This window comes from Aythya ferina (genome assembly GCF_964211825.1).
Source record: "Aythya ferina genome assembly, chromosome: 1".
Lineage (NCBI taxonomy): Eukaryota > Metazoa > Chordata > Aves > Anseriformes > Anatidae > Aythya > Aythya ferina.
In genome coordinates, this window is record NC_140296.1 from 127,150,230 (window position 1) to 127,175,397 (window position 25,168).

Consider the following 25,168-nt stretch of genomic DNA (forward strand, 5'->3'; position numbering starts at 1 on the left):
ATTGCAATTTACAAGGTCACATTCTAGTTAATAAATAGAGACATTTTGTTCTGACAGCTTTTATATAACTTTTACACATCTGTTATGTTCAAGTGTAGACCAAAACTTCCTATCTTCATCTATCTTCCTTGTCATTTTAGTCTGAAAAAACAAGAAATTTTACCTTCCTGGATCATTAAATGGACAGAGTGACAGTGAAACCTCATCATATTGCCTTTATTAAAAACTGTTACTTCTGTTCTTGCAGCAGAATCTATTTTAAAGGGTGGCTCTGTAATAACAATAATAATAATAATAATTTAGCAGGCTGCTTATTGAATTCAGATCTATGAAAATAATACAGGAGAATGCCTTTTACATCCTATTTTCCCTCATGAAAATTGTGTGAGATAAAAGTTATCACAAAAGATTTTCATTCTGTGCTTGAGAAGTTGTTGCAAAGACTAAAGAGGTTACAGTTTTGGAAAACTGCAGCCTAATACAGTAGCATAAATGTATTTGATTCTCAGACGTATTTTGATTCTTGTTATCTGCAGAAAAGCTCTTGACACTAAGGTGCCAAGTCAAAATTTTCAGGGCTGATGCACAAGAATTTTTGCACTATATTTAGTATGAGGCATTCATGAGGTATGATGAAGGCATCACGAATACACACTGAATGCTACACCTTTTGTATTTGGCTGCATAGGAAAACCAATTGAAAATATCCTTTACACCCAGCTTTTCCCTCATACCTTCTCTTTGCATATGGGGAACATAACTCAAGATATACATGCAGCCAGATGTATTTCTGTTCTGAAAAAATCTACCATCTGCACAAGAAGATAGTAAGAACAGCTCAGTCATTATAGTGTATTTCCATTCTGTTGTTATTTTGCAAACAGGAAACTCTGAAATTTACACAGGAACAGGAACAGCTACCACAGAAAATTCCTCTCTTGCATTTTCCTTCTGACTCACCATATCACCACAATGTGAATCACCGTGTCTGGGCAATTGCTCTGTTACAGAGAGTCAGGCACTGTCTGAAGACATTTAAGGTCTACATCTCAGCAGTGGAAGAAGGCAAATGACTAGAGACAGAGAGTGAGGACTGCACTGTGACTTCTGCATACCCTGCAACAGCAGTGTTGCCTTGTCTTTCTCTGACCCAGGCTGAGTGGCCATATCAATCCTGTCAAGCTCCTGGTTTCACCATCCTGTCAGCTCAGTTTTTCTTCTCTCCTCTGCACTTTGAACTTTTCCTTCTCCTTCCTTCTTTTCTTTTTCCTTTTCCTTTTCTTTTTCCTTTTCCTTTTCTTTTTCTTTTTCCTTTTCTTTTTCTTTTTCTTTTTCTTTTTCTTTTTCTTTTTCTTTTTCTTTTTCTTTTTCTTTTTCTTTTTCTTTTTCTTTTTCTTTTTCTTTTTCTTTTTCTTTTTCTTTTTCTTTTTCTTTTTCTTTTTTTTTTTTTTCTTTTCCTTCCTTCCTTCCTTCCAATTTCACTGCTGTATCACTCACTTCCTTTTCTCCTAAAGGGTTTCTATTGATCTCTTTCCACCTGGCAGTCTCTCACTCCTCAAAAGAGAAACCCCTGTTCCTGAAAGACGCTTCTCAGCTCCACATATTGCTTTGCTGTGTCTGGGGAGGAGCACATCTCTTTTCTTCTACAATATCCCACAGAAATGACTGCACACTACCCAGGATATATATATTAACTTGTAGACTTCCTACTTGCCTGCTCACAGCCCTTCTTAACACAAAAAAAGCAAACACTGTCTATCATAATCACTCAGAATTCAATGCCAAGCTACATGGAGAGCCCTGTTAGCCTTTCTTGATAAATCAGGTACTCTCTTCCACTCCATTTGTTACTTTCCTTCTAGATATGATTTGATTATTTTTCCAGATTCAGAGAGATTAGGATTTTCCCCTAATGGTCCTCTTTCTGGATCTTCCTAACTAGTTACCAGTCTAAAACTGCACAAGGAAGTTAGAAAAGCATGGCTTGACATACCATTGACTGTATCTGTAACATTTATTTCATTGAAATTTTGCAAAATAATTTCATTTTTCATTTCTTTCTTAATAGTATTTGGAAAATCAACCTACTGCTCTCAGTGCAGCTCTTGTGCTGTATTTGTGCACCGCTGATTAAACAGGTATCTTTCACACCATAACTCAAAATAGCAACTATTTTGAGAGCATTGTATTTCAAGGAGGTAGAAAATCCTAATGTTTGCTGTATTTACAGGATCAGATCAGATAGGTAGCTGAAGTAAACAGTCTTAGGCTCCAGTCTGGAACCAAGACTCCTGGTCTTCATGTTCAAGAAGGAATTACTACCCATCCTTGACAGAGTAATTTTATCTTCTTAACATGCTTTCAATGTGTTATACTTCCACTGTGGCACAGTAATCAGAACAGAGCCAGCTTCCTCTGTGGTTTCACTGAAAATGCTGAAATGTAAACCATTCCCATTGCCCCAGCTTTGGTCTTGCTGCAGTGTGCCCCATCTCCCAAGTACGTTTGTTGCAGGAAAAAAGTGTGACAAGCTGGAGATGGAGGATGAGGAAGGCTACACCGCATTAAATTTACGACCACCAGCTTCAGTTATTACTCGTGGATATTCAAACAGCAACAAATATCCTGCATTTAATGCTCAAGTCAATTGTGGTACAGTAGACAGTAAGTACAGATGGAAATTATTTTTCTATCTACATCAGGATGTAACCTGAATTTACATAGTCTACTCTTAATTAAAGCTCATAGAAACAGCAGAGAGAATAATAATGAAGTCTTCTGTGCTGTAGTGTCTGATGATTAAAGATACTTTTTCTGAAGTCTTTGAGATCTATATTTACTACAGTTTGTTTTTGTGTTTTTTTTTTTGTTTGTTTGTTTTTTTTTTTTTTTTTTTTTTTCTATTTGCTTTAATACAGAAGACAAATGTTACCTTTATATAGTTTTGGTAAGACTCATTTGTAACAGCAGGGCACTGCAAGAGAGGAAGACACTATAGTTTTATCAGATAATGCAGCCTTTGGAAATTGAAGCAGTTTCCTCAGTCATTGGAATTAGAAAACTATGCTGTTTATAAGGCCTAATAGTGAATGTAATCTCTTATGGGGAGTTATTTTTACTCGTTTATGCTCAAAATTTTTCTATGAGCAGTTTGAGAGTTAAGTAACGCAGTGGATTGTGTTTATGGAATATCTGAGCCCATAAAAAGGTGAGCTTGAGCACAGCTGCTGTTGCTCAGAATTTAACCAGGAGGCCTATATGTGAAATAAGTATTACTGATGCTCTTTAGGGGTAGAGTAGAGTACTCACAGACTAAACTCATATCAATCTGATACTGTTTGGAAAAGATCTAGGGCTATCCACTGAGAATGATTGCTTGAAAAGGAAGATGGAGAAGCTGTTAACAAGCAGGAGACAGAAAACTGAGGATGAATATTAGGGAGTCAGATATAAAGGCAGAGTTTCCTGGAAAGAAGTGAGATGGCAAGCTCAGCAAACTCTTAAATGGCCTCTCAGTGTGCATGAAGAACATGTAAAGACAGACCTATGCACAAATTAGCTTAGGAGGGACCTATATAGCTCATCTTTCACTATTTGCTTCTTGAATGGGCTAACTGTAATGTCTGATTATGTTGCTCAGGGTGTTGTCCACTTGAGTTTTGGAAACCTCCAGGGATGGAGATCTCACAGTATCTCTGGGTATTTGTTCCAAGTGCTGAAGGGAGTATTTTTTTCCTCATACTTAAGCAGAGGTTTTCCTAGTGCAACTTGTGACTGATGTATTATACCCTTCCTCTAGACTTCTGAGATGAGTCTAGCTCCATTTATAAAGCCCTTTTAGGGAGTGGAGGACTGAAATTAGTTCCACGCTTGTCATCCTTTTCACCAAGCTAAACAAGTCCAGGTACTTCAGCCACCTATCTTGACTATCTTGATGGTCCTCTGCTGGACTCTCTACAGTGAGCTGACAGCTCCCTTGACTGGGAAGCTCCACTTTGGACACAGTATTCCAGATGTGGCTTCATGGCTGCCAAGTAGACCAGCAACTACTTCACTCAACATACTGGCTACAGTCTTGCCAATACACCCCAGCGGTGGTCAGCTCTCACTGATACAAGGGCACACTGATGACTCACATTCACTTTGTCCACCAGGACCCTGAAGTCCTTTTCAGCACAACTGCTTTTTAGCCAGTCAGTGTTCCACCTGTACTGCTGCATGGAGTTGCACTGTTAGAGGTACAGGACTTCATGTTGTTCTTTCCTGAGCTCTGCTACAATTACAGCTCATTTCTAAGATGTCTAGGACCCTTGAAATGGCAGGTCTACCCTGCAGCACATCAGTCTGCAATGCAGTGTCATCTGTGGTCTTTTGAAATTGCTTTGATCAATGAGGGTTAGGACAATCTCCCTCAATTTTTGCTATGTACATGAGTTACCCAGTCTATACGGACATCTGGGCACCTCTGGAGGTTAATTCTTCTCACCTTAGAAAAGGCTTTTTCTCTGGACATGCTTGCTCTGGTACACTGGTCTCGAATAATAACTGTTGATATATGTAACCTGAACACTAGCGAACAGATTGGGAAAAGTATTATAGAAAACTGCAGAATACCACTTCCCAAAAGAATTATAAATATACATGAAAATATTTTAATTGGGGGAGAGTCAGCTGTGACTTTCTGGAGGACTTTATTACTGATGAGACATGGAACCCTAATAAAAATCTGAAGAAAGAGTCTGAAGAAAGATGCACAGTTTAAGGCTGAAACATTGCAAACATTTAGAAATTCCTCAATCACAGTGCCAAGAATTGATTATATATCTAACACTATATGTTGTTGTGTTTTTGTTTGTTTGTTTGTTTGTTTTCCCATTTGAGGTGGAGAGACTTAGAGCTTGTTTCATTCTTTCCAGGACTGTGGGAACTGCAAAATCTAGTCTGATCTCCTTCCTCATGATACAAGGTTTTGCTTTAAAGCATTAGAGCCTCAGTTAATAAATATTCTCAGTGGATAGACTAATATTTCTCAAAGCAAACAAACAAACAAAAAATTCCTGGAAATTCAGGACAGTGAGTTGGATCTTAGGAAGCACTTCTTTACCGAAAGGGTTGTTAGACATTGGAACAGGCTGCCCAGGGAAGTGGTGGAGTCACCATCCCTGGAAGTCTTTAAAAGACGTTTAGATGTAGAGCTTAGGGATATGGTTTAGTGGGGACTGTTAGTGTTAGGTCAGAGGTTGGACTCGATGATCTTGAGGTCTCTTCCAACCTAGAAATTCTGTGATTCTGTGATTCTGTGTGATAATAAAAACTTAGCAATAAGTAAAAAAGAAGCTCTGCAGAATAGATAAATATGAAATGATTATGTCAGAGAGGAGGCAATACCACTGTGTGGTGGTGAGAACTGTTCTTTTTGTTGCTAAATGTGTTTTTGTTGTTGTTGTTCCAGGAGTCTCTGCCTCATCTGCCAAAAGGTGGCCAGTGGCCTTTGCTTTCTTCATTTTGAGCCTGGTGCTGCTCATGGGGCTGGTGGCCTTGTTGTTCCTGTGTAAGTACTGGGTTGTCCTGGGGTACTATAATGGGAGTGAATTCCAGCAGTACTACCACTTCATCTGCCCCTGTTGACCATTCCTGCAAAGACCTATAGAAATAGTATGGCAAGAATAGCAATTTCCTATCAAATCTCCCCTCCATTGTGCATCTGCACGAGTCACTCCAGATGACTTTGATCTGCATTTACAATCTTTACCCCATCCACACTGTCCTCCAGAATAGCTTCCAGTTGCAACAATACTCCCATACTAACAGATGAAGCTGCATTTAGAGGAGTAAACGAGGAGTAAAAGACTGCATCCTTTCTCAAATTCCTAGTGTTCATAGCTAGAAGATTCATACTCTTGGCTACACAGGATAATAGTGACCCCCCGTGACTGTTACTGGAATATTTCAGTTATCATTCCCTCTTTCTTGGATTGCAGTGTGTTTTTTTTTCAGGAATGACAATTTTATGATGTAATCTATGCATCAAAGTATAGTGACTGGTGAATTTGCCCAAAGATTACAACAGATTTTCTGTAGGAACATTTCAATTAACTATTGAAGGTGATACCACATTGCATATGGAAGCAGAGGTAGTCTCCAGCTTCTTTTCAGGGGGAGGGAAACAGTTGCAAATGCCTAGGACACTCAGGGTGTTCTGTAGTATCACAGAAGTTTTAGCTTAGAGGCATTTGGACTATCAGTAACCCTAGATAAAATAATCTGTAGCTTTGTCTATATTACTTTGGAAAAACTCTGAGAGTGGAGATGCCACCACTTCCTTTTCTACTGCTGCTTCACACTCGTGGGAAAAACTTTTCCTAGTGTCCAACCTGAATAGACCAAATCTCAAATTGTGGCCGACATTGCCCATTGTCATATCATTTTCTGTTGTCCAGGGCAGTTTTGCTCTTTCTTTGTAAGTGTTCTTCAGGTAGTTGTAGACAGTTATTAAATGCATATGTACTCTACTCTCTTCTCCCCTTTGAAAAACGAATGAACTGCAGATGATCTACACACACAAATCGACTTGCAAATGAAACAAACAGAAATTAAAAGAATGCCCAAAGCTACAATTTAAAACTCTTTAAAGAAAGTACTCTGATAAGAATTTTCATTCACTTCAGTTTTTCAGGTTCCCAAGGATTCTGCAGGAGGAAAGAAGCTGCAGGAAATGAGGGAAGCATTGTGTTCTGAAGGGAAAGAGAACAATGGTAAAAGTGGTTATGTAAATAAACCCAAATCATCCCCTTTGAGATCCCATTGCCTAAGAGACTATACAATCACAGGGAAAATAAACTGATCGTCTACTGTTTGCTATTAACTGTGATAGTATTTGAGATGTGGATATGTGCATGTTAACATGCAAAATAACTTTTGCAGAGAAATAATCTTTCACAGGCCCCCCCAGAAGCTCAGCTGATTCATGGCTACTCTTAATCTTCTTTTCCCAGACAAGCCAGCAGTTAAAAATCTAGTATTCCTTGAAGATCTGCATAATACTCTTTGTCTTTTAGAAACAAAATGTGCTCTCTGTCCAGCAAGCTGGCAAAGCAGTGGAGCTGACAGCTGCTTCTACATTTCAAAGGAGAAGAAAACATGGAAGGAAAGCCAGGAGTTCTGTTCCTCTAGAAACTCTACTCTTCTTGTGCTGAAAGATAAAGCAAAGATGGTACAGCCTTAACCTCATATATTCTTTACATCATGTGTGTTTTAACTTCAAGAAATGTGGCAGGCAGAAAATGGTTTGGTCATTTACAGTGCCTTTATTTGGTTTCCCCCGGGGTCAAGTGGTCTTCCTGCAAGCTACAGGATTTTCATGTCTTGAAAAAATTTCTAAATTGTGTGTTATGAAGAATAAAAGCAAACATTTTATAAAATACCTTAATTACCTATAGGTTTTCACAGAGAAAACAAATTGCATACTAGCAGCATGGAGGGGACTCCCAGAATGCAAAATACATACTTCTGTTACCTCTCTCCGAAAGTTTTATTTCTGAGGGCTCCTAGCATCAAAACCACATCTACACCTGATCTAGAGTGGCCGATTAACCACTGTGCTGTCATTCATGCTGCCTTTCACCACACTGCTGTGCAAAGTGACAGTAAACAGGCTGGGTTTTGTCTTTGTGTTATACCCTTCATCGATTGACATTAATGATGGCAGAAAGGCTAGAGTGAAGAGGATTATATTATGATGACTAAATAAGATTTAGGGAGTTAACAGTTTTGAGTAGTCTTATTTATTTATTTATTTGTTTATATTTGCTACCTAATTATAAATCTGTGATTTGTTGGCAGGACTATATTTTCACTTATTGTAAACATATACCTGGGAACTTCTGCTACACCAGCTATTAGGCTTATACAAAGTCCAAACCTTATTATTTGCTTTTTGCTACCTAAAACTTTTAAAAGGAAAGACAGTTCCCTGAAAATTCTTCTTTTTTTTCCATATGGAGTCAGTTTCAGATGGGGGTTCTCAACTCTCTTTTATTTTAAAGCATAAATATTGCCCATTTGAATTTATTTTTTTTTTTTTTAATGAAAATCAGATAGGTAGACACAGAAGTGGAGAAGTGGTTTATAATGGAGTCTATCAACACTGAAGAACAGCAAAGCTGGTGAAAGGACTAGAAAACAGGACATATGAGGAGTCTCAGGGCACTGGTGCTCTTTAGTCTGGAGAAAAAAAGAAAAGAAAAAAAAACCTGAGGAATGACTTTGTCCCTCTTAACAACTACCTGGAAGGAGGTTGCAGCAAGGAGGATATTGATCTCTTTTCTCAGGTGACAAGGGACAAGAAGCGAGGAAACATTCTCATATTGCACCAGGGAAGGTTTAGATTGGGTATCAAAATAAATTTCTTCACAGAAAGAGTGGTTAGGCATTGGAACTGGCTGCCCAGAGATGTAGTGGAGTCACAATCTCTAGGGGTATTTAAGAGACATGTGGTTGGGGTGCTTAGGTACATGTTTTAGTGGTGGACTTGGTAGTGGTAGGTGATGGTTGGATTTGATGATCTTAAAGATCTTATCCAGCCTAAATGACTCTATGATTCCATGATCCTGAGCTCAGAGTACTGGTCCACACTGCTGGGCAACACCTGAGCACTACGCCTTCAACAGTGAATTCAAGAGATAATTTTGGTATGAAATATAAATCCCTGGGTCATTGGACCTCCAATGTCTAAGTGTTTGCTTTTTCTTCCATGTTTGGCATATGCAGCTGGAGTCAGACTGAAGCTAGTCCAGGTTAAGCCACCCGTAGATTTTAGATTTTGAATGAGTCCCTAAACATGCTAATAAGCAATAGTAAAGTATATGGATGATCTGAACAGGCTAAGATGATGAGGAACCTCTTAGGTAGCACTTGGACATGTAGGGAATGATTCAGGCTCCTAGGCATAGGTGTCTAGTGCAATCTGAGATGACCTGCATTGTCCTCTTTCACATTCAGGTAGTGCTTCATAAGGGCACAGGTTCTGGGTTTTGTCTATCAGCCATATGTGAAAACTTCAGACAGTTTAAGCCATCTCAAATGGTGTTAAAGGCCTGTGTTTAGGCACCAGAATCTGCCCTCTAGGCTGGGATTCATCCCACCTAACATCAGGCATCTATATTGTAAGTGGTCTGCAACTTCAAACTTTCTTAGGCTCCATTGCAGTCAGTGGGAGATCTACAATACAGTCACTATTCTGTGCCACTCCCACTGCATGAGATGAATCATATCTCAAGCTCCACTGGCTCTGTTGGCCATATCTTTGCAGACCTTAACTGGGGCCTTGACAGTGTTCCCATGTCTATATCCGAACTGTAGATACATAAAGGTAATGTAGATACCTAAAAGCAAGCAAGACAAAGGTGTTTTTTTTTTTTTTTTTTTTTTTTTTTTGTTTGTTTGTTTGTTTTCTGTATAAGAACAGCTCTTTTGCAGATCCAGGGTACATTTGTCTTGACACAGTTCAATAACTAAAGATATTTGAAAGATTCTATAATCAGAGCAGTCAGCACTGTTTCATGAAAAACAAGCATAGAAACAGTTACCTATTGAGTAAGAGTCGTCTCCTTTGGCTGCAGAACCTTCTCAGCTGGAAGATATACAGCTTGGGTTTTATTTTTGAAATATTATTGTGATGATCTTCGCATTGCTACAGGTCTCTCTGCCACAGGATTCACAGTTTTATTGGGTTGGATTATCATACATCTCTGAAAGGAATGGCTGGTACTGGGAAGATGGAACAGCTCTTTCAAGAGAAGCCAAAACTTGGTAAGCCTTTGTAACTTAAGACCAGTATGGTTCTCTCCTCTGGGCTCCAATAAACTTCATGACATTTATGATTCCTCTTTCCCATGTTTGCCACATGCGCAGTGATGAAGGAACATGTAGATCATTTTATCTGCTATAGGATTACAAATTCCTGCCCTGTGTAAGGAACAATGAGTAACAAGCTATAGCTCAGTCACAGGCCCTGGACCCCAAAAGACAACATAGTAGAAATAAAATAGCTCCAAGGGAGAAATAACTCTACATTCCAGTGGCAAATCGCTATGACTACAAATCCAAATATAGAGTACATGATGTCAGTAGGACATTATTAATCCGTATCTTTACATTTTCTAGGACAGTTTTATATGAACACATCTTCTGCGCTTCCTTATATGGACGGATTATTTATGCCAGTAACTCCTGTTTCACAAAGCAATTCTGGATCTGTGAGAAAGGTGCTATTCATTTTGCCTGAAGAAGCACTGCAAGTAGGGATGCAGGTTCTGTCACTGTTATATATCATTTCTAAGAACGAGATGTTTTTAATGTATTTTTATTTTAGTTTGTTTATCATACAGCTTTCTCAGAACAGTGATCCAATAGATAGATTAGTAGAGACAAAATTTTCCTTTTGCCTGCATTTTGTCTCCTAGGCTTATGAATGAGAGAAAAAATCTACAAGCTAAAAGCTTAAAACATAGGAGTTACTTTTAAAGAGTTAGCTACAGTCAGGAAATGATACTTGCATGACTGTCTAGAAGGTCAACCACACATTCTCTTAGATCTCTATATTTCTTAAGCCTCACTTAGAATTTCTTCTTTCCTCAGCATTTTACACCTGCCAGTCATAAACCACTCCAACTACATTCTTGATGATTTTACCCACTGAATTATTGTACATACTAACTAGTACACTCATAAGCCTTTTTTTGACCATTTTGCCTAGTCATGCCCTCATTCCTAAATCTGTTCTTCCAGCTCTTCCCCTTTTTGAGATATAGGAATAGAGAAAGAACACAGATATCTATTTACCCATAAAATTCTCTTTGCATGTGTACTGATATTTATAGAAACAAAAGTACATTTGTTAGAAGAGTACAGGGAATCCCTGGAAGCAATCTCTTTGAAAAGTGGAGCCAAATGTCATAGTGAGAATAAAATATTACCCAAATATAATTTCAGTGCTACTGTAAATATAATTGCTATACAAAAAAAAAAAAAAAAAACAAAAACAAAAAAAAAAAAAAACAACAACAACAAGGATAACAATGATGTGCTCCATTCAATGAGAGCTCAAGCTAATGTGCACAAATTTTACTTATGTTCTTCTGTTTTATCTACATTGTTTGGGAATTCTGGAGCCCAAGGACCATACTGCGTGACATGTATTATCAAAGTACATGTCATATTTCCTAGAATAAAATGAAATCTCTAGATTTCTCAGTGTAATTTCATTGCATGAGTTCTTTGAAGTTCTGTGTATGGAAATAGACATCTGTTTAGTATCACATATACAAACTTTCCTTGTATATATATGTATATACACCTTGTATGTATGTTTGCATGTATGTATATGCCTTATTTGGAAATTTCCCTAAAATAAAATTTTTAAAAAATGCTTTGTCATTAATATTTATTATTTAATTTGAAAATAATCTTAAAGACTGAAGTTGTTCCTTAGTTAAACAAACAAAAAATCCTCTACTTAATGTGCTGAAAGATGTTTGTGAACTGAATAAATTCACCATATTCAGTAGAGCCAAGTCCTAATTTATGGGTACTAGTGGTTTTCAAAACGATTCTGTTCTGTGATTCTGTTTTATGAGCTACCAGCTGAACTAACCAGAATTACTTACCATTGCAATAGGAAGTGAATGCCTGAAAGTAAGGTACAATGTTTCATCTGGTAGATAGGGAGCTAGTAGGTGGGGACAAGGAGTGAAATAAAGCCCTCATATTCCATGAGGAAATAGTTAGCAAACTGCTAATCCACTTAGATGTATGGAAGTCTATGAGGACAGATTGGATCCACCCGAGGGTACTGAGGGAGCTGCTGGAAGTGCTTGCCAAGCTGACTTCCATCATTTATCAGCAGACCTGGTTATCAGGGGAGATCCCAGTCAACTGGTGGCTAGCAAATGTGACACCCATCTACAAAAAGGGCCAGAAAGAGGATCTGGAAAGCTACAGGCCTGTCAGTCTGACCTTGGTACCAGGAAAGCTCATGGAGCACATGACCTTGAGTGTCATCACACAGCATTTACAGGACAAATCAGGCCCAGTCAGCATGGGTTTATAAAAGTCAGGTCCTGATCAATGGACCTGATCTACTTCTACAACAAAATGATGCGCTCAGTGGATGACAGATAGGCTGTGGAAGTGCTACCTAGACTTCAGTAAGGCATTTTGAAACCATTTCCCACAGTATTTTCCTGAAGAAGCTGGCTGCTCAAGTCTTGGATAGGTGTACACTTTATTGGGTTAATAACTGGCTGGGTGACCTAGCTTGAAGAGTCATGGTGAATGGAGTTAAATCCAGATGGAGACCGGTCACTAGTGGTGTCCCCCAGGGCTCAGTATTGGGGCCAGTTCTCTTCAGTATCTTTGTCAGTGATCTGGACAAGGGGATCGAGTGCACTCTCAGTAATTTTGCAGACGACACCAAGTTAGGTGCAAGCGCTGATCTGCTCCAGGGTAGGAAGGTGCTCTGCACTGGGATCTGGATAGGCTGGACTGATGGGTCGAGGCCAACTGTATGAAGTTCAACAAGGCCAAGTGCCAGGTCCTGCACTTGGGGCACAACAATCCCAAGCAGCACTACAGGCTGGGAGATGAGTGGCTGGAAAGCTGCCTGGCAGAAAAAGAAATGGTGTATTGGTCAATAGCTAGTCGAATGTGAGCCAGCAGTGTGCTCAGGTGACCAAGAAAGCCAACAGCACCTCTGTCTTGTCCTCCCAGATTCATACTTACTTTCTGCCAGTGCTGGTTAGAGCACTGGAGGCAACTAACAGAAACTGTAATAAGGGAAATCCTAATAAGACATAAGGAGAAAATTCTTCACTGTGTATGTGGTCAAACAGGAATGGGTATCCAGAAAGTCTTGGAGATCTCCATTCTTGAAGACGCTGTGAATTTGACTGGACAAGTCCTTAGAATCATAGAAACACAAGGTTGGAAAATATCTACAAGATCATCTACTCCAACTGTCCTCCTATCACTAATACTACCCACTAAGCTATTAAATTGTACATCGTAGCACCTCATCCAGGCGCTTCTTGAACATAATGAGGGACAGTGACTCCATTCTGGGCAGGCTGTTCCAGTTCCTGAACACTCTTTGAGAGAAAAAGTTTTTCCTGATATCTAACCTAAATCTCCCCAGGCACAACTTGACGCCATTTCCTCAAGTCCTATCATTAGTTATCTGGGAGAAGAGGCCAACCCCCTCCTCATCACAGCCTCCCTTCAGGAAGTTGTAGAGTGCAATGAGGTCTCCCCTGAGCCTCCTCCAGACTTAACAATCCCAGCTCCCTCAGCTGCTCCTTGTAAGACTTGTTCTCCAGACCCCTCACCAGTTTTGTTGCCCTTCTCTGGACACGTTTCAGGTCCTCGATGTCTTTCTTGTAGTGAGGGGCCCAAAACTGAACACAGTACTAGAGGTGTGGCCTCACCAGAGCCGAGTACAGGGGGACAATCACTACCCTAGACCTGGTGGCCACACTGTTTCTGATACAAGCCAGGATGCTGTTGGCCTTTTTGGCCACCTGAGCACACTGCTGGCTCATATTCAGCCAACTATCAACTGATACTCTCAGGTCCTTCTCTGCCAGGCAGCTTTCCAGCCACTCATCCCCCATCCTGTAGTGCTGCTTGGGGTTGTTGTGCTCCAGGTGCAGGACCCAGCACTTGGCCTTGTTGAACCTCATCCCATTCACCTCAGCCCATCAGTCCAGCCTATCCAGATCCCTCTGAAGGGGCACCCTACCCTCAGGCAGATCAACACTACCTCCCAGCCTGGTGTCGTCTGCAAACTTACTGAGGGTACACTCAATCCCCTCATCTAGGTCATCAATAAAGATATTAAACTAGATAAGCCCCAGTACCAACCTCTTGGGGACACCACTTGTAAGGGGATGCCAGCTGGACTTAACTCCATTAATCACTGGGCATGGCCCTCCAGACAGTTTTTTACCCAGAGAAGAGTATACGTGTCCAGGCCATAGGCAGCCAGTTTCCCCAGGAGAATACTGTGGGAGACCCTGTCAAAGGCTTTGCTGAAGACCAGGTAGACTGCATCAACAGCCTTTCCCTCATCTACCAGGCAGCTCACCCGGTCATAGAAGGAGATAAGGTTGGACAAGCATGGCTTGTATTTCATGAACCCATGCTGGCTGGGCCTGACTCCCTGGATGCCATGCATGTGCCATGTGATCTCACCCAAGATGATTTTCTCCATAGCTTTCCCTGGAAATGAGGTCAGGCTGACAGCCCTGTAGTTCCCCAGATCCTCCGTATGGCTCTTCCTGTAGATAGGAGTCACACTGGCGAGCCTCCAATCCCCTGGGACCTCTCCAGATAATAAGGAATGCTCATAGATGGTGGAAAGTGGCTTGGCAACTACCTCTGCCAGCTCCCTCAGCACCCTGGGGTGGAGCCCATCTGGTCTCATGGTCTGGTCCCATGGACTCGTGATGTTCCAGATGGAGGAGCAGGTCTCTAACTGTCTCTGCCTGAATGACAGGGGGTGATTCTTTACCTGAATCACAAGGGACTTCCAGGTCAGTGTGTAAAGTACCCTGAGGATAACTGATCCGACTATTAAAGACAGATGTAAAGAAGGCGTTGAGAACCTCAGCCTTTTCCTTATCCTCAGTGATCACATTCCCTGTTGCACTAAGGAAAGGATGGAAATTCTCCTTGGTTCTTCTATTACAGTTAATATATTTGTAAAAGGATTTCTTGTTCTCTTTTACTGCAGTGGACACTCTGAGTTCAAGCTGGGCTTTTGCCTTTCTAAGTTCCTCCCTGTATATCTTCCTGTAGTCTCCCCAAGTATCCTGTCCCTTCATCCAGAGGATGTATATTCTCTTTTTCTAACAGACTCTCAACAGAAGTTCCTGGTTCATCCACGTCAGTCTTCTTCCCTTTTGGCTTACAGGACTCAGTAACAGCCTGCTCCTGGACCTTTAATATTTCCGTCTTGAGGAGTGTCCAGGCTTTCTGGACCCCTTTGCCCTTCAGGAGTGAATCCCAAGGGACCCCTGCAACAAGTGTCCAGAACAGGTCTAAGTCCACCCTCCAAAAGTTCAAGATAGCAGTCTTGTTAGTTACACTTCTGACATCACCAAGAATAAAAAACTCTACAATTTCATGGTTGCTCTGACAAATACAGTCCCCAACCTTCACATCTCCCACCAGTCCTTCTCTGTTAGTGAAGAGCAGGTCTAGTGGGGCACTTCGCTTGGTAGGCTCTTGTACCAGCTGTGTCAGGAAGCTGTCTTCCACACACTCTAGAAACCTCCTGGACTGCTTCCTCTGCACAGTATTATACTTCCAGCATATGTCAGAGAAGTTGAAGTCTCCCATGAGAATGAGTGCTGGTGATCGTGCAACTTCTGCGAGCTGCTCATAGAATGCCTCATCCATCTCTTCATCCTGCTTAGGCAGTCTATAACAGACCCCCAGCAAGATGTCACACCTACAGGCCTTCCCCCAATCCTTATCCATAGACACTCAACTTTATCACTCACAACCCCAAGCTCTTCAACGTCAAAACACTCTTTAATATAAAGAGCCACACCACCACCCTTCCTTCCTTGTCCATCCCTTCTGAAGAGCTTGTAGCTGTCCATCACAGTACTCCAATCATGGGACTCATTCCACCACATTTCAGTTATGGCAGCTAGGTCAGTTAGCCTGCCGCACAGTCGCTTCCAGCACCTCCTGTTTGTTGCCCATGCTGTGTGCACTGGTGTAGATGCACTTCAGATGAGACATCTGCCTCACCCCCAGCTTCAGCATCATTCCCCTAGGCTCTTCTCTGGTGAGTCCTGTTTTATCCCTTCCCCCCATCACAGCTAGCTTAAAGCTCTCTCGACAAGTCCTGCTAGCTCCTGCGCTAGGAACCATTTCCCCCTTTGAGACATGTGAGTTCCATCCATCAACAACAGGCCAGGGGTTGAGTGAACTGCCCCATGGTCAAAGAACCCAAAGTTCCTGTCTCAACACCAGCCTCTCAGCCAATTATTCATTACCTGTGTTCTCCTAGCCCACCCCATGTCCTTCCTTGAGCAACTTTACCATTGCTAGAAGCTGGCAAAGCTTTGAACAGGAAGTTGAACCAGTTGACTTGCAGAGGCTCCTCCCAAAGGTACTTAAGACAAAATTCTTAAGACACCAGAGTTTTGCCATGCATCCCTTATTGGGGGTATCAGACTCCTTAACACAGGTTTCAGTCCTGGTTCATGCATCTGTAGTGATGGGTTTAAAGTTGCAACATCTCACTGTCACCCTACAGATTCCTGTTACTTGAACCCTGCTTGGTCTCTCTCACAGAATCTTCTTTCCTTAAAAGTCCTTCACTCTGCTCCTGCCTTCACTCGGTCAGGACTTGCAATTGCTTTGTGTTATATTAAATAAATATGCAGTCATCTGAGTTCCATGAGGCAGCAGGTAAGGTGCAATTTCACCAACCATTCAGAGCCTTCTTACTTGGCTTTCATGGCTTTAATACATCCTATGTTCTGCTGGCAGGGGAACTTCCAGAGAAGAAAGCGGAGAGTGCACAGCACTGTGCAGTACGCCAGCAAACAGAAAGCTACAGCTTTGCAAAAAGAAGAATGGGCTCCTACTGTAGTTGGATGATGTAGAGAAGTTGAGATATAAAGTAGTGTCCAGTCTCTTTTGTTTCTCACTTTTTAAATTTTTCTAAGTTATAAGAAAGAGGGACAGATTATGCTATTTCAAGTGATCTACTGTTGTTTCATTGGTCATTATAAGCTAAAAACTGTAGTGAATCTTCCCTTCATACTTATAGATCACAGTCATGAAAAGGTTTAGCTTGGAAGGGAGTTCTGAAGTGAATCTGTTCTAAACTCTTGCTCAGCAGAGCTACTTTCAAAACTAGATCAGATAGCTCCAGCCTCTGTCCAGTCAAGCTCAGAAAATCTCCAAGGACAAAGCTGCCACACCCTTTCAAAGCACTTGTTCCAATATTTGACCACCTCAATGTGATTTGTTTTTCCCCATGTCAGATCAGAATTCCCCTTCATATAATATACTCCCATTGCTTCTTGTCTTCCATTGTGTGTTTCTGAGTTTGGCTTCATCTCCTTTATACTCCCCTTTATGCAGTGACTCCAATTAGTTTGTCAGTATCTTTCTTTTCTCCAGGCTGAACAAATCCCTGTAAATCATGTGCTCTGTTTCCTCATTATCTTTGTGGCTACCTCCTTGACCAGTTTTAGTATTTTTGAGGTTTAGAGGTTTTTGGTTTGGTTTGGTTTGTGTTTTGTTTGTTTGTTTGTAATTATATTTTTTTAATAATTTTTTCTTACTGGGGTGCCTGAAGCTGGACGTAGCACTCTAGCTGTATATGCACAACTGTTGAAGAGAATTATCACCTCCTTTGCTCTGCTAGCTATGCTCTTGCTAATTTTGTCTGATCTGTGGTTAGCCTTTGCCACAAAGGCTTGTTTGTTAAGTGCTCTCTGTGTCTTCTTTTTCCACATTGTGATTTCCCAATTGTCCCTCTGAGAAGATGACATTAGATTCTGGACAGTGTTTCCTGTGTGATTACACAGTTTCAGCTACTATTTACAGCTGTGACTTTTTACCTGAATTGAAGACAAACACCTGGATTTTTAGCCCTTAACAATGAGTAATGATAAAGGCACAGAACTGAAATCAGCCTGCCTCTGAAAAGAATTGAAGGTGTTTGTTCTGTTTCAAAATGTGAAAAGTTCAAAGGAAATGGAAGTCATGGAAAGGCTCAATAGAAAAGAGTGATACTATGTAGCCATAAAATGACTGGGACTCATGTCATTTCTATGTGTCTGTAGACCTGGGGAGGCAGAATCTAGCTGAGATGTGCTGAGCAGAAAGAGAGGATTCCTTCTCCTGAGAGAGGAAAAGGAGGAGTCACACATAGTACTTGAATATGAATAATTTGACTCAGGAAACTTGACGTGTGACTCATTCTCCTCTCTCTTCCTTCTTTCTGCTTTTCTCTTTGCTTCTCCTTCACAAAACATTTGGTCTGTCTTTTAAGAGGATCATTACTGAACCACGAATGAGTTTTCAGATACTGAATATGAACACAGAAGAGGATGGATACTCTCATTTAAATCACCTGCCACAGCATCCATCCAGACACTATACGTCCGTGAACGTCAACCAAGGTATGACTGACACCTGTTCTTGAACTTTCTATGCTATAGTGGACAACCGGAATGATCTCTCTTGTCCAGATAAGTAAATGAGAAAAATATGTATTTATAGGCTTAATGTTTATTTCTGTGCACTATTTATATGGTTTTGTCCGATAAAAATAAGTGTGCATGGATGTGAAAATACATAGAAAGAAACTACTGCTGTTACTTGCCCTAAATTTCTGTAGAAAAAGACAGATGGCTTTGGTTCAAACTCTGGAATATAGGAATCAGTGCTAATGTGATTAGTTTTATTTATTGTTTTATATTGTGTCTATTGTGTTTATATCTCAGTGTGTACACTGAGAGTAGAAAGGATTTGTGCAAAGTGGAAGATGATATGGATATATTTCCTTACTCTATTCTGGCACAGAAGAATAATAAAGTATTGCCAGGGAGAGCAGGAACATCACCTAATTCTAAGCCATAGGATCACTACAAGGTTTCATAGTCTCATCATTTTCTAAAGGCAAGGAATCCCCTACCTGTTCTGTTTAAACTATATACTTCCAGTGACTCATTTCAAACAGACCCCTTTAACAGATGCACTGCAGAGAGCCTAATGTCCTTCACAATTTTCTTTTGAGTTGATCCTTAAAATATAATATATCCAAGAAGGGAAAATACTTTGAAAGCCAACTAATGGCTTTTCCTGGAAGGGGGGAGCATTGTCAGGGTTACTGAACAGAGTGCTGCATGTCACGTAAATTTTTGGTTTCTCCAAGAGCGATCTCTTCCCTTTGCTGTATGGTTGCCAGCTATCTTCATTTTGTTTGTACTGTGCCTGGCCCTCATCATAGGAATGATAGTCCTAGGTAAGTGCTGAAACCTACTGTATTCCTTTATTCATATTAACACCTTGGGAATAACTGCACTGAAGAAAAGTGGCAGACTGACTGCAACAAAGGAGTCATAGTTCAGCCTCCTCACATATACTGTTCTTTCCCATCTTCCTATTTGCCTGAAATAAACACCACAGCTTGGTGCATAAGTCTTTGAGGAAGTATTTTTAAAGGCATTTCTGGACCTGTGCCCAGAGCAAGGATACAGAAATCAAGGTTGTGTATTTTTGAAAGAGTGGGAGAAATGGATTCTACCCTCATCCATCTATCACTCTTTTATTTGCTAATTAGAATTCAGTTATGAAATTCTAATGTTGACTTTTATACATCAGTTTGATGTTTCTCTTTTCGTCTTCTCTTGTTGTTCAAGCCTCTTTACTCTACTGGAACAGCAGTTCTTTTCTCCTTGCTTGGAGACCTTTTGTGTTGGAAAACTACTATCTTAAATTGGTTCACATAAGTATGTTAAAAAAGGGACATACTTCTAGCACTCAGATTTGTGAGGAAATCTCACTGTCTGTTTCACTCTGTCATTCAAGCTTACCTGAGATGTGCAAAAGAACTGAAGACCTTCATGTTTTATATTAGCTTTTATCATGTGACATCACTGTACCTAACTTGTTATTGCAGAACCTGGACATTGTCATTCTGACCCATTACATTCTGACCCAAAAGCTAATATCTAAGTACTCCTGATATATATATATAAGTAAATATAAGTGTATATATATGTGTATATATATATATAAACTTCCTGCCTTTCTCAGAAAAGTTTAACCAAGATTTAAAGGTGTGTTTTTTAGGAGTTTTAGGGTGTTTTTTTAAAAGTCTCAAAAGTCTTCCTTTAAGATCAGCATGATTAGTTCAAGATACTCCTTGCTAAGTATATTTTTTTTCATTGTTTTAGTTTTTTATTGGGTTGTCAAGTGACCTGTAATGGAACTGTGATTAAAATACATTTAAAACATGGGAATCTCTTTATCCATTGTTTTCACATTTGCTAGTTTCCTCACCATATGTGACACTGTAGCATCAGATTTGTATGTGAACACACAGCTGCAAAAAGTAAATTTGCAAAATATGATGAAGCACATATATCATGCAATACCATCACAACTTTTTTTGTCTCACTGGAGATTATCTTTATAAACTTCAGGTCTCAGAGGTTCTCAGGCACCTGTGCAACATGATGAAAACTTGCAAGGACTAAAAGAGAGATTATGCTCAATGGGTGACACAAACATTAAGAACAGTAAGTAGAACTACCATTCACACAGCCTGAAGTGTGTGTTAAGTCTTATACAGTTAAATAAGGGTGTTATATATTATAGGAAATTAAATTATGAACTAAAAAAATAAAAAATAATAAAAAAAATGAGTATAGATATAACCATAAAGTGCCATATGCATTTCAGCTCTACATATCTTTGACTTTCCAGGCCTATGAGTGTACATTACTCTTCATTTGGTTATTTATAAGGGACTGATGGTTTCTTCCTGTTCTAGGCCCAGCATGTTCACTGTGCCCTGTAAACTGGAAATGGATTGGAGGTGACACCTGTTTCTATATTTCAGAAAAGGAGGCAACATGGCTAGAAAGTAAAGACTTTTGCTTTTCTCAGAATTCCACCCTTCTTACACTGAAAAGGAAAAGCAAGTTGGTACGATTCCTATCATACTGGTATTTCTTTGCAATGGTATCAACTATTGAAAACTCTTCACCAGTCAGCAAATACGTCTTTAAGATATACATTAATAGACATACTGTCCCCAGGGTCTGAGGCAATGTGGACTGAAGAGCATTTAATCATAAAAGTATACTGATGAGGAAGCTAATAACACGGGATGTTATTCAGACAGTTATTGGATGCGAGTGTCCTGAATCCTGAGAAAGTTAGAAGTGATGATTTTCAACTCAGAAAATCTCTTTGAATACTCTAATAGAGTTCTAGAGAAAATTGTTGCCATGGTCTTATATTTTGTAAAGATGTCAGACACAAAATATTCCTGTTTGCATGTCAAATAAAGACACTGTCTCCTGGAAACAATATTATGAAGTTTTGATGACGAGTTCAGAATATCATTGTCAAATTACTTAACTCTTTTGGTTCTTTCTTTGATTACCTCTTCTCAGGAGAAGCTATTTAGATTTAAGCAAAAACACATCCACAAACACGTTGGTGATAAAGGTTTTGCATTTTTCATAGATCAGAATGTCTCATATATTACAAAAACAATCATATTGGATTGGATTATCCTATGGAGTTGATGGCTGGTCTTGGATGGATGATACAAAACTTTCTACACAGAGGATGGACTGGTAGGTTTTCTGAACTTAGATGGTCAGTAGTTTTTAATCTCTTCTTGCACAATATCATCCCTGTGCGTTTAGGGAGGAGGGAAAAATAAATAAATCCTATTAATGGCAGAGTTTCAATGCAGAATACAGCCACAGACACTTTCAGAATTAGAATACTATTATAGATTTGGAATCCCTGAAAAAGATAGTTTTAGAAAACTAAAAGTGAAAGCAAGAGAAAGAAAAAACGAACCAGTGCAATCATTGACTGCTCTCCCTACTTAAACCCATTCTCTTTATGAAACATTCCATGAGCTCTAAAGTAAGTAACTCACACTTCTTTCAAGACAGACTGCCTCATGCACAACCTTCCTGAACAAGCCTTTTCTACTCAGCCACAGTAATCCCAAATTCACTCCTCTCTTTCATCAACATTTCAAACCCTTAATACACAAAAATGGTCAATGTGAAAAGAACCCATTTACTTTTTCTGTAAATTATCATCAGCTTATTCAGCCTCTTTCTCCTTTATTTAAACTGTGGGGAAAATGAATTACTATTCTGTTCTACATGAAGTGACCACTGCATGCAGTAATATGAGAGTCCTCATCAAAATGGAGAGCTGTCACAGGCAGGACCAACATTTTCTGACTGAAAATTCTACAGTGCCTCCTGAGAAATATGTGCTCATTTTGACTTGCAAACTCTTGCAAATCCCGTGGCTAGTAGATATCAGGCTGAATGATCTGGCTTCTGTTTGGGCAGACCACTGTCATTCAGTTTTCAGACTCAAATTACCACTGTATAAATCAACTGTTGGAGGGTCAATAATGACTGGTGAGGAATTAGTGTTATTTTTTGTTTTGAGTATGCTCTTTTTCCTTTCCTTTCCTTTCCTTTCCTTTCCTTTCCTTTCCTTTCCTTTCCTTTCCTTTCCTTTCCTTTCCTTTCCTTTCCTTTCCTTTCCTTTCCTTTCCTTTCCTTTCCTTTCCTTTCCTTTCCTTTCCTTTCCTTTCCTTTCCTTTCCTTTCCTTTCCTTTTTCTGTTACATTACAAATATGTTTTAATTGCATTAAAATAATTTTAATTAATTAATTTTTAATTATTTTTTAATTTTTTTTTTACATCTTTACATCAAAGGAAGGTGGGAGACTGCCTTGACTTGAGCAATGTCATGTTCTTCAACATTTTGTAGAAGAACTTGCATGACTGTGCAAATTTTGCAATAATGTATGATCATCCAAAAGCTTTGTACAAAACATGTATGTGTAAGTTTTTAACAACATGATGGTTTTTGTTCCTTTTCCTAGGATTGATTTGTCCAACAAGGAAAACTGTGCGTACCTATACTATCGTAAGTTAAAAGTTCACAGTGAGGATTGTTATGAGGTATATCCTTGGATCTGTGAAAAGACGGCAGTCCAGTTGATCTAAAAATATTCTTCTGATCAGCAGAAGGAGAACTGGAAGCATATGAAGAAATAGATTGTCATTTTCATATTTTTCAAAAAGATGATGTAAAATAATGTTTAATAGAAATTCAAAGCAGAGTCTAACCTTCACATACACTAAAATGTAACAGAAAGGAAGCCTTTCCAGATAAATAGAATCAGCAATAAGAAATATTTATGAATCAGAGACAAGATATTAGCCTCCTCTGTCTAGCTCAGAAACCTGAACTGTAGCAAAGTTGTTAATCTCAAGCATGTCAGCATAGCCAAAGAACTCAGAAGCATAAAGTCTTGTGGGGCTACTTCTTGTCATTGGTTAGAATTTCTTATATATCCATTTCTACCAGGGCTCTCCTTTTAGCCCATTTGACTACTCAGATGATGAGTCTTCTCTCACTTCTATTTACAAAGATACATTCACCTCCAAAAACTCTTAATTATTTACAGTTTACTCTTCAATGCACCAACTTTCAGTTATTCTAAATTACTCTAAAACCCCAAAGCAAACACTCCTCTCCTTTACTACTCAAATATGTGTGGGTTCTTTGTTTGCTGCTTAGCAGCAAAACACCAGTTAGCACCTTCATCCTCCTCTTGGCTGGGGACTATGATTTTTAAGTATGTTCAAATTTGAGATCCAAGTAATGAAGCTTTTCCTCTACATGCAATAATGTGATCTTCCAAGAAGTCCCAGAAGTCATTGTTAAATAAGTGTTAATAAACAGTATGTAGTTATCATAATTGCCATAGCTGTTATGCAGGGAGAATGGAAATACTGATTGGATTCCAAGATTGCCATCCTAAGACCATTGGTCTTCAACTAAAAGGGAATATCTCCCTCTCTTTACCTAACACATAGGGCCGTAGAGGGAAGAGGGATCCAAAATACCTAGTTGATATTCAGCTATCACCTCCTCCAAACTCAAGAGAGGTCTGTCCCAATAAGCAGAAATTCAGGCAAAAATGCCAAAAGATATTTGATGAACTAGAGGTTCCTGGCCAAATTCAAACACAAAAAGAAAGCATAGAGAGGGTAAATACATGGATGTGTAACCTGGGAGTAATACAGATACAGGGATGAGGTTAGGAAAGCCAGAGCCCATTTGGAACTCACTCGGGCCAGTGATGTCAAAGACAACAGGAAGGGCTTCTGGGTGACAAAATGTAGATGGAAAAATATGGACTCACTGCTGAAGGAGATGGTGGACTTGATTATACAGTAGGTGAAAACAGCTGAGGTACTGGGTGCCTTCTTTGCTTCAGTCTTTATGAGCAAGATTGGCCTTTATGCATACCAGGCCCCAGAATGTAAAGGAAAAGTCTGGAGCAAGGAAGAAGTTCTGGTCTGGGAACACAAGCAAACTGTACATACATAAATCCATTAGCTCTGATGGGATGCACCCATGAATGCTGTGGGAGCCAGAAGATGTCACTGTTGCAAGGTCACCTTCAGAAACCTTTTAAAGATCATGGTTACTGAGAGAGTGCCTGAGGACTGGAGGAAAGCAAATATCACTCCTCCACTTCTATCTTCAAGAAAGTCAGGAAAGAAGACCCAGGGCCAGGCGGACTCACTTCAGTTCCTGGGAAAGCGATGGAGCACATAATCCCGGAAACCATTTCCAAGCACAGGAAGGGCAAGAATGTGATCAGGAGTACTCAGAATGCATTTACCAAGGGGAAGTCACATTTGAACAACCTCATAAACTTCTACAATGAAACCACTGGCTGATAGATGCGGAGAGAGCAGAGGACATTGTCTACCTGGACTTCGGTAAGGCTTTCAACACTGTCTTCCATAAGATCCTCATAAAGAAACTATGTATGGGATGGATGAGCAGACTGGGAGGTAGATTTAAAACTGGCTAAACAGCCAGCCCAAGAAGATAGTGATCAGTGTTTTATAGTCTAGTCAGAGACCACTAACTAGCAGTGTATGTCAGTGGTAAATATTGATTCCAGTCCTGTTTAACCTCTTTATTAATGATCTGGATGATGGTGCTGAGTGTACCCTCTACGTGTCTGAAGGTAATACAAAACTGGAAGGAGAGGTGACCATATGGTTGTGCTGACAGTCAGAGGGACCTCAACAAGCTGGAGAGAGGGACTGACCTCATGAAGCTCAAAAGAGAGATGCAAAGTCTTGCACCTAGGGAGAAACAACCAACCCCATGCACCAACATATCCTGGGGGTAAAACAGCTAGAAAGAAGCTAGGCAGAAAAGGTCCTGGGATCCTGATGGACACCAAGTTGAACATGAGCTGGAAATGTGCCCCTGCCACAGAGAGGACTGTTAGTATTATGGGCTACATTAGAAAAAGTATTGTCAGCAATTT

At 39.9% G+C, this 25,168-nt stretch overlaps 2 protein-coding genes across 4 annotated transcripts; both read left to right on the forward strand.

Moving 5' to 3' along the window:
* The first annotated feature begins 1,490 nt into the window (after positions 1 to 1,490).
* LOC311423341 (natural killer cells antigen CD94-like) lies at positions 1,491 to 11,428 on the forward strand. 2 transcript variants are annotated; one of them, XM_084497227.1, is made up of 7 exons: positions 1,491 to 1,825; positions 2,515 to 2,664; positions 5,453 to 5,551; positions 6,669 to 6,755; positions 7,059 to 7,213; positions 9,698 to 9,810; positions 10,165 to 11,428. In XM_084497227.1, exons 2-7 carry the CDS (start codon positions 2,538 to 2,540, stop codon positions 10,283 to 10,285), a joined length of 702 nt encoding a protein of 233 aa, XP_084353353.1. In that variant the 5' UTR covers positions 1,491 to 1,825; positions 2,515 to 2,537; the 3' UTR covers positions 10,286 to 11,428. The 2 variants fall into 2 exon arrangements, with proteins under 2 accessions (XP_084353353.1, XP_084353352.1); XM_084497226.1 differs by having other exon boundaries at positions 1,492 to 2,664.
* Positions 11,429 to 18,011: 6,583 nt separating this feature from the next.
* On the forward strand, positions 18,012 to 23,576 carry LOC311423358 (C-type lectin domain family 1 member A-like). Of its 2 annotated transcripts, none has more exons than XM_084497273.1 (6): positions 18,012 to 18,209; positions 18,965 to 19,054; positions 20,238 to 20,333; positions 20,588 to 20,742; positions 21,289 to 21,401; positions 22,691 to 23,576. In XM_084497273.1, exons 1-6 carry the CDS (start codon positions 18,101 to 18,103, stop codon positions 22,812 to 22,814), a joined length of 687 nt encoding a protein of 228 aa, XP_084353399.1. In that variant the 5' UTR covers positions 18,012 to 18,100; the 3' UTR covers positions 22,815 to 23,576. The 2 variants fall into 2 exon arrangements, with proteins under 2 accessions (XP_084353399.1, XP_084353400.1); XM_084497274.1 differs by having other exon boundaries at positions 18,013 to 18,209; positions 20,588 to 20,738; positions 22,691 to 22,959.
* Positions 23,577 to 25,168: the final 1,592 nt, after the last annotated feature.

Bases quoted from the DNA above. Each gene is read 5' to 3' on its own strand.
- LOC311423341 (XM_084497226.1), top strand. From the start codon at position 2,433: ATGCTGAAATGTAAACCATTCCCATTGCCCCAGCTTTGGTCTTGCTGC. The intron at 2,665-5,452 runs GTAAGTACAGAT...TTGTTGTTCCAG, and splicing joins CAATTGTGGTACAGTAGACA to GAGTCTCTGCCTCATCTGCC. The intron at 5,552-6,668 runs GTAAGTACTGGG...CATTCACTTCAG, and splicing joins GGTGGCCTTGTTGTTCCTGT to TTTTTCAGGTTCCCAAGGAT.
- LOC311423358 (XM_084497273.1), top strand. From the start codon at position 18,101: ATGAGTTTTCAGATACTGAATATGAACACAGAAGAGGATGGATACTCT. The intron at 20,334-20,587 runs GTAAGTAGAACT...TTCCTGTTCTAG, and splicing joins TGACACAAACATTAAGAACA to GCCCAGCATGTTCACTGTGC. The intron at 20,743-21,288 runs GTACGATTCCTA...CATTTTTCATAG, and splicing joins TGAAAAGGAAAAGCAAGTTG to ATCAGAATGTCTCATATATT.